This window comes from Bison bison, unplaced genomic scaffold (genome assembly GCF_000754665.1).
Source record: "Bison bison bison isolate TAMUID 2011002044 unplaced genomic scaffold, Bison_UMD1.0 scf7180017862158, whole genome shotgun sequence".
NCBI lineage: Eukaryota > Metazoa > Chordata > Mammalia > Artiodactyla > Bovidae > Bison > Bison bison.
Genome location: NW_011492730.1, coordinates 1622722 through 1631793, shown reverse-complemented (window position 1 = coordinate 1631793; position 9072 = coordinate 1622722). Strand labels below are relative to the sequence as shown.

Sequence of the window (9072 nt, the reverse complement as noted above, 5' to 3'; positions counted from 1 at the left end):
GTGTACTTGTTTGACCGACGCGAGAAGGAGTCGGAGCTCGGGGACCGGGCGCTGCAGGTCGAGGAGCGCTCGGACTTCGCGGCGTTCCGCGCCTCCGTGTGTCAGGTACGCGACGGGGCGACAGAGGGATGCGCGGGTGAAGTTTGGATTGGGAGGGTGACGAGAAGCCCACGTTGCTCACCGCGGGGCAATAAACCTGTCACCCGGCCCGGGTCCTGCGGCCTTGGCGTCTCCCTCCAGGGTGCCCGCCATGCCCGAGGCGGCGGAGAAGCCTGGGGGCCGGGCCCGCCGCCGGGCCCGGGAGTGCGGGGCTGGCGGGTCGGTGGGCCTCCCTCTAACCCCGGCCTTGTGGCCGGGATCGCGGCGTCCGGGCGGTGGTACCGTGGGTTTCGAGAGCTCGACCTTTGCACTGAGGCCGTGCAACTCATCTTTTGAGTCGGGAAAGCTGTGTCTCTTTTGGGTGAAACTTTTTTTTTTTTTTCCAAGACAGCGGAGTTTTCCCCCGCTGGCTCTGTCAGGAATATCGTGATAGCTAGAAGTTGTGAGATTCCAGGAGTCGATTTTTCCTAGGTTCCTTCAGTGATGCAGTAATTTCACGGGTCGTGCTGTCAAGGTTTGCGGGCGCGCCCTGGCTGGTCCTTCCGTAGTGGAAACACTTGACCTAGAGTTCCTCGCAGGTGGAGCTCTCTGTGGTTTCCTGCACCCCCCAGCCCCTTGCGGGGGGAGGTCCTGAACCACTCGAAGGGTGTCCGAGGGTATCTGCGGGAACACCTGAGGACCGATATACTTCCTGTATTAGTTTGCGTGAGAAGTTAATAACTGTGTAGGCAAAGCCCTACTTTAAACTGGAAAGTGTTTTCTAGATCTGAGGTGTTGCTGGTGCCTGAGCTTTAAAGAATGGATGTTATTTATCATGAGCTGCTTCAACCACTTGGGGCTCTTTTTAAGCGACAGAGAACACCTGGCTAACCAAGAAAAAGGACTTAGTGTGAAGCAGTGTTTTAAACTTGATGTTTTAGGGCTTCCCAGGTGGCTCAGCAATAAAGAATCCGCCTGCCAATGCAGGAAATGCGGGTTCGATCCTTGGGTGGGGAAGATCCCCTGGAAAAGGAAATGGCAACCGAGTCCAGTATTCTTGCTTGGGAAATCTCACGGACAGAGGAGCCTGGCGGGCTACAGTCCATGGGGGTCGGGAAGATTCGGACACGACTGAGCACGCACGTAGGCTGATGTTTTAGTACTCTTTAATTCCGTATAGTAGTTGATGAAATAATTGAAATCAAGACCCGTAGGCAGGAAAAAAAAAAACAAAACGATGTGAGAGCAAGCACTTTGATTTGTTCTGTTTTTCCAGGGTCTAGAATCATGCCTGGTATGTGGTAAATAGTCAAATTAGAATGACAAAATTTTACGAACTCAGAAGTTCATTCTCTGTCTGGATACAGCGCATTCCCATGTCCTTGAAAAGTGAATAAATGAATGCTCATTATTTTTGATGAATGTTTTGTATTTATCAGGGAAAGGGAAACTCTTATTTTTGTAGTTGATTATTTAAAGTATTCATATTGGTTATATAAAATCATGACACACAAAAATGACTTTAAAATGTCAGCGCATTAAAAAATTAAGGAACCAGAGAGGAAAAAATAAACCTTTTATTCACTATGAAATTTATAACCACTGTTAGTAATTGGAGTTATTTCTTTGTGTTCTTACCATCAGCCTGCATTTTTAAATAATCTTAATACATGTCTGTATTCCGTTTTTTTCACTTAATATTGTCAGTATCTTTCTATTTTAATGCAAATCTTCATAGTCAAAGTGGTCTGTTTTGAACCAGTCAGTGTTTACGTATACATATCTCTTTTTGTTTGCACTTGCATTAGATTTTAAGCAGTATCGTGATAAACATGTTTGAATGCAGTCTTTTTTTTTTTCTTTTTGAGATTTATTTTTGAGTTTAAGCCTTTTTTCCCCTCCATTTAAAAAAAATTAAACTCTAGTTGATTTACAATGTGTGTTAGTTTCAGGTGTACAGCACAGTGATTGAGTTACATATGTAAATGTTTCAAATTCTTTTCCCTTGTATACATAGGCTTATGGCTTTGTTTTCTTTGGTTTAGAATCTTAGAAGTCAAATTCTTGGATCAACGGTCAGGAATATCAAAGCTCTTGATATGTATTTTTAAATTGTTTTTCAGAAAGGTTGTACTAATTTACCCTTCCTCTAGAAATAATTCTCCTATGTCAAAAGTGTCAGTAACTGTGTTACATGTATAGGGGAAGTGTATTAACCTCTTATTGCGGAAGTGGTAACTCACTTTTGGAGATCATGACTCACCTAGGTCAAACAGATAGTACAGAAGTTAAAATTCAGATCCAGAACCGAAGTTCTTTTTGTTACATACCATTCAAATGATATTCTTATTTATAGGGAACAGATATATTTGTTCCATTCCTTCAATATTTTAATAAGGAAAATATTCCCTTTGACTAATTCTTGTCCTCCCCCCTCCTACTTTTTCCTGCTAGAACAGAGAAGGCTTAACTTTAATTAGAGGGAAGAACTAGTAAAAAAATAAAAAGGAAGGCTAACTTTTTTTTTTTTTTTGAGAATTTAAAGCTAGATTATGCCACCTAATCCATAACTTTGTCTCCGTTACATACATGAAGAACTAAAATAAGTTCATAAGCGGTGAAACTGGGATCAGAATCTAGGTCTATTTGATTCTAAAGTTTGTTTTTGTTTTTAAACAATCTCCACAGGGCCCACACTATTTTCCATGTTAGAGGAGTAGGCAGATAGTGCACTAAATTAAAGTTTTTCATTAAAACTTAAACTAACAAGTGTTTGTAGTGCTAGGAAGTATTATGGGTCCTAAACTGTTATATGTGTAAAAGTTCACTTTGTAGAAAAAAGGAGCAGTCAAGAGGCAGGAATAGAATGTGGATTTGACAGAAGGCTTTAGACCTGTGATAAGCAGTTACTGATTCACCTGAGCCCTTGTGACCTCGAAAAATCAAAGATTAGGAAATAACTTATTTGGCTAGTTCTTAATATTCACAGTCATTAAGTCCCATTTGTGCAAACCCTCCTCTGCACACCTAATTTACAGTAAATGCCTACTTGTTCCCAGTGGTTCCACTATTCCTTGTCACCCGATTATAGCACTTGTTATAACATTGTACTTAAAAAAAATTGTCTCCATTCCTGGAGGTTAGGAGCCTTATCTAATAGTTGGTTTATAGCTGTTTAGTTAAATGAATCAATCTCTTCCTTCAAAAAAAATTTTTGTATATAGGGTATGTTGTGTTAAAAATTCCAAAAGATGAAAAGAAAAAAAGTAAAAGATAGATGTAGGAAAGAGTAGAATAGTAACCTGAGAGCTAATTAATGAAAGTTCATTTTATTAAAGCTTATACCAGTGCTGATCCATGAAATCAGTTTTGAGTTTCTTAGAAGTGAAAACAAAGGAGAGATAATGAATACAAAACCCACAAAGTCTATAAAATAAAAGCATTCCAGCTGCTAAGAATGCAAACCTTTGAGAAAAATTTCTCCCCAAATTCCTCACAAATCCTGATAAAATAGACAACATTCTTATAGATAGGAGAGGCTCTTCTTATTTTGTCTTTTAATGCAAGGTACAGTCAGACATGATTTAGCAACTAAACAACAGCCCTTGTGTTATTTAGGGTATTGCAACCTGCTTTAACCAGTTACCACCCACATTTTTTTTTTTAATTTATTTATTTTAATTGGAGGCTAATTACAATATAGTGGTTTTTTCCATACATTGACATGAATCAGCCATGAGTGTACATGTGTTCCCCATCCTGAACACCCCTCCCACCTCCCTCCCTGTCCCATCCCTCAGGGTCATCCCAGTGCACCAGCCCTGAGCATCCTGTCTCATGCATCGAACCTGGATTGGCGATCTATTTCACATACGATAATATACATGTTTCAATGCTATTCTCTCAAATCATCCCACCCTTGCCTTCTACAGAGTCCAAAAGTCTGTTCTTTACATCTGTGTCTCTTTTGCTGTCTTGCATATAGGGTCATTGTTGCCATCTTTCTAAATTCCATTTATTCGTTAATATACTGTATTAGTGTTTTTCTTTCTGACTGACTTCACTCTGTATAATAGGCTCCAGTTTCATCCACCTCACTGAACTGATTCAAATGCATTCTTTTTAACAGCTGGGTAATATTCCATTGTGTATATGTACCACAGCTTTCTTATGCATTTGTCTGCCGATGAACATCTAGGTTGCTTCCATGTCCTGACTATTACAGTTCAGTGCTGTGATGAACATTGGGGTACACGTGTCTCTCTGAGTTCTGGTTTCCTTGGTGTGTATGCCCAGCAGTGGGATTGCTGGGTCTCATGGCAGTTCTGTTTCCAGTTTTTTAAGGAATCTCCACACTGTTTTCCATAGTGGCTGTACTAGTTTGCATTCCCATCAACAGTGTAAGAGGGTTCCTTTTTCTCTGCATCCTCTCCAGCATTAATTGTTTGTAGACTTTTGGATAGCAGCCATTCTGACCGGCGTGAGATGGTACCTTGTTGTGGTTTTGATTTGCATTTCTCTGATAATGACTGATGTTGAGCATCTTTTCATGTGTTTGTTAGCCATCTGTATGTCTTCTTTGGAGAAATGTCTGTTTAGTTCTTTGGCCCATTTTTTGATTGACTGCCCACATTTTTGTAGAGATTTCTCACTTAAGTGTACTCTGTGTGTTCCTGGTTTTGGGGTGATTCAGGGACAGAGTGATCGGATATAATACCAAAGCACACATCAGTAAAGGCTAGTTGTTTGTTCAAAGATATGCATTGAAGTATATAGCTTCTGATCGATCTAATCCATTAAACAAGTTTAAAGTATTTGAGGATTTTATGGTTTGCAGTTCATTAGCCCATCATAAATATTTCTTCAGACTGGCTTTTGAGAGAAGTTGGGCAGCAATAGTTTGAAGCTAACTTGAAGACATGGAGGGCCGGTTCTTTATGTTACTCATTAAATAAAAATCCATGTACTTTAACTTGAACCCAGAAAAAGGTGGAGTTGAAGTGATCTTATAAAAATGAAAAAGCCCAGTCAAGACTCTTGCCCAATATAGAATGTCATCCTGCTTTCATTTAGAGAAGGGCAGACAATGTTTCTGTATTCAAGGCTATTTTGGTACTCATACAGGAAAGACTTTGTCAGGTAAGACAAATTTTTAGATCAAAAATATGGAGAGAGAAGGATATGACATCTTGAGTAAAAGTATAATGAATAATGTAAAAATAATTTGTTTGTGAAATACCAGAGCTAGAAAATATTTAGAAAAGTTATGAATTTGAGAAATAATTTTGTAAAGAATTATATATAAAGCAAAGAAAAAAGATAGCTTATGTATCTTGACTGAACAATAGAACCATGGAGAGAGTGTATGAAATACTTGTATATGCTTTTCAGATGTATATCAGTCTTAATTCAATTTGACACAGTTTTTTAGTAATTATAAAAATACATGTTTTGTTCTACAGGATATATAACCACATGATCTAACAGTTGGGATGTTGCAGAAATAAAGTAGTAAAGAACTGAAAAATAAAGACAGTCTTAATTATATAAAAACCTAATAAAGATGTGTGAAGACATTTTTTTTTCTGTAAGCAAATAGAATCTTTTCTCCATCAGTCTATTGTCTATAGCTTCATTTCTCTTGGGTGTAATTGGGTAGAATATGAATATTTTTAATTTTACTAAAGTATACCAGATTGCTCTTCAGTATGGTTCTAGCCCTGTCCACAATGTGTAAGTCCATTTTCCCTCTATGGAAAGCTATACTTAATTTGTTTTTCCTTCAAAATATAGCTGTCTTTTTAATAGAGCTTTTATTTAAATTGAAGTAAATAGTTGATTTATAGTGTTAGTTTCAAGTGTATAGCAAACTGCTTCAGATGTACACAAACACACAGATGTATATGTGTGTATATGTGTATATACACCCACACAGACTCAAACTTTTTTGGATTATTTTCCATTGTAGGTTATTATAAGGTAATTGAGTATAATTTCCTGTGTTGTACAGTATGTTCTTGTTCTTTATTTTATATATGGTAGTGTATATCTGGTTTTTGTTGTTCTTTGGCTGTGCAGTTTGCGGGATCTTAGTTCTCCAACCAGAGATTGAACCCAGACCACCATAGTGAAAGCACTGAGTCCTAACCCCTGGACTGCCAGGAAATTCCCTAGTAGTGTGCATCTGTTAATCCCAGGCTCCTAGTTTATCTCTCTCCCCTGCTTTTCCCTTTGGTAACTGTAAGTCGTTTCCCATGTCTGTGAGTCTGTTTCTATTTTATAAATAATTTCATTTGTATTTTTTTTTAAGATTCCACATATAATTGGTATCATGTGATATTTGTCTTTCACTTACTTCACTTCATCTGATAATCTTTGGGTCTATCCATGTTGCTGCAGATGGCATTGTTTCATTCTTCTTTATGGCCGAGTAATATTCCATTCTTTGTGTGTGTGTCTACGTGTGTGTGTGTGTACACACACTACATCTTTATCGTCTCATCTGCTGATGGATATTCAGGTTGCTTACACGTCTTGGTTATTGTAAATAGTGCTGCTATAAACATTGGGGTGCTTATATCTTTTCGAAATAGAAATTTTGTCTTTTTCAAGTATATTCCCAGGAGTGGGATTGCTGGATCTTACAGTAACTCTGTTTTTAATTTTTAAGGGAACCTACATAATGGTTCTTCATAGTGGCTGTAGCAGTTTACATTCCCACCAACAGTATAGAAGGGTTCTCTTTTCTCCATGTAGACTTTCTGATGATGGCGCTTCTGACCAGTGTGAGATGATACTTCATTTTAGTTTTGATTTGTATTTGTCTGATGATTAGTGACATTGGGCATCTTTTCATGTTCCTGATGACTGTCTTTGGAGAAATGTCTTTTTAGGTCTTCTGCCAATTTAAAATTTTTTTTTTTTTTTTAAATACTGAGCTGTATGAGCTGTTTGTGTATTTTGGAGATTAATCCATTGTCAGGTTCTTCATTTGCAAATATATTCTCCTATTCTGTGGATTGCCTTTTCACTTTGTTTATGGTTTCCTTTGCTGTGCAAAAACTTATAAGTTTAATTAGGCCTCATTTGTATATTTTTGCTTTTGTTTCCATTACTTTAAGAGACAAATCCAAAAAAAATAATGCTGCAGTTTATGTCTAAGAGTGTTCTGCCTATGTTTTCCTCTAAGAGTTTTATGGTATTCAGTTTTATATTTACATCTTTACTCCATTTTCAGTTTATTTTTATATTTGGTGTTAGAGAATGTTCAAATTTCACTTTTTTAAATAGGTGGCTGTTCAGTTTTCCCGATACCACTTTTGGAGAGATTGTCTTTTTCCATTGTATATTCTTGCCTCCTTTGTGGTAGATTATTTGACCCTTAGTACATGGATTTATTTCTGGGCTCTATTCTGTTCCATCGACCTATGCATCTGTTTTTGTGCCAATACTATACTGTTTTGATGATTCTACTAGTTTTGTAGTATAGTCTGAAGTCAGGGAGTGTGAGTCCCCCAGCTCTGTTACCCTTTCTCAAGATTGTTTTGGCTTTTGTGTTTCCATACAACTTTTAAAAGTTTTTTTTTTCTAGTTCTGTGAAAAATCCCATTAGTAATTTGATTGGATTGCCTTGAACCTGTAGATTGCTTTGGGTAGTATGGTCATTTTAACCAAATTGATTTTTCCATTCTAAAAACCCAGTATATCTTTCCTGTTCGTGTCATCTTCAGTTTCTTTCATCCATGTCTTAAGAGTTTTTGGAGTACAGGTATTTTGCCTCCTAAGGAGGTTTATTCTTCAGAAGTTTATAAGACATTTTATTCTTTTTGATGCAATGGTAATGGGATTGTTTCCTTAATTTGTCTTTCTGATCACTTGTTAGTATATAGAAATGCAAGATTTCTATACATTAATTTGTATCCTGCAATTTTACTGAATTAATTGATGATCTCCAGTAGTTTTCTGGTGGTGTCTTTAGGATTGTCTATGTATAGTACCATGTTAGTAGATTTCTGTGGTGTCTTTAGGATTGTCTATGTATAGTACCATGTTAGCAGTTTTCTGGTGGTGTCTTTAGGGTTGTCTATGTATAGTACCATGTTAGTAGTTTTCTGTGGTGTCTTTAGGATTGTCTATGTATAGTACCATGTTAGCTGCAAGCAGTGACAACTTTACTTCTTTCTTTCCAGTTTGAATTCCTTTTATTTCTTTTTCTTCACTGGTTACTGTGGCTAGGACTTTCAAAACTATGTTGAATAAAAGTGGTGAGTGTGAGCATCCTTGTCTTGATCTTAGAGGGAATGATTTCAGCTCTTCACTGTTGAGTATGTTGTTAACTGAGTTTGTCATATGTGGGTTTTATTGTGTCGAAGTATGTTCCCTCTGTAGGGAGGTTTTTTTTTTTTTATCATAAATGGATGTTGAATTTTATCAAAAGCTTTTTTCTGCATCTACTGAGATGAACATTCAGAAAACTAAGATCAGGGCATCTGGTCCCATCACTTCATGGCAGATAGATGGGGAAACAGTGGAAACAGTGAGAGACTTTATTTTGGGGGGCTCCAAAATCACTGCAGATGGTGACTGCAGCCATGAAATTAAAAGACACTTGCTCTTTGAAAGAAAAGTTATGACCAACCTAGACAGCATATTAAAGAGCAGTGACATTACTTTGCCAACAAATGTCTGTCTAGTCAAAGCTATGGTTTTCCCAGTAGTCACGTTTTGATGTGAAAGTTGGACTATAAAGAAAGCTGAGTGCCAAAGAATTGATGCATTTGAACTGTGGTGTTGGAAAAGACTCTTGAGAGTCCCTTAGACAGCAAGGAGATCCAGTCAGTCTATCCTAATGGAGATCAATCCTGAATATTCATTGGAAAGACTGATGCTGAAGCTGAAACTCCAATACTTTGGCCACCTGATGCGAAAAACTGACTCATTGGAAAAGACCCTGATGCTGGGAAAGATTGAAGGTGGAGCAGAAGGGGACCATAG

General features: G+C 37.8%; 1 protein-coding gene across 1 annotated transcript in view; it reads left to right on the top strand.

Annotated features, from left to right (window-relative positions):
• The window catches only part of SMCHD1 (structural maintenance of chromosomes flexible hinge domain containing 1), a gene marked incomplete at its 5' end in the record, with an annotated part of 126878 nt that continues 117806 nt past the window's right edge, over positions 1-9072 (top strand). Inside the window, one exon of the mRNA XM_010832731.1 lies at positions 1-105. Coding sequence (XP_010831033.1) covers positions 1-105 — 105 coding nt within the window. The remainder of the gene's footprint in view (positions 106-9072) is intronic.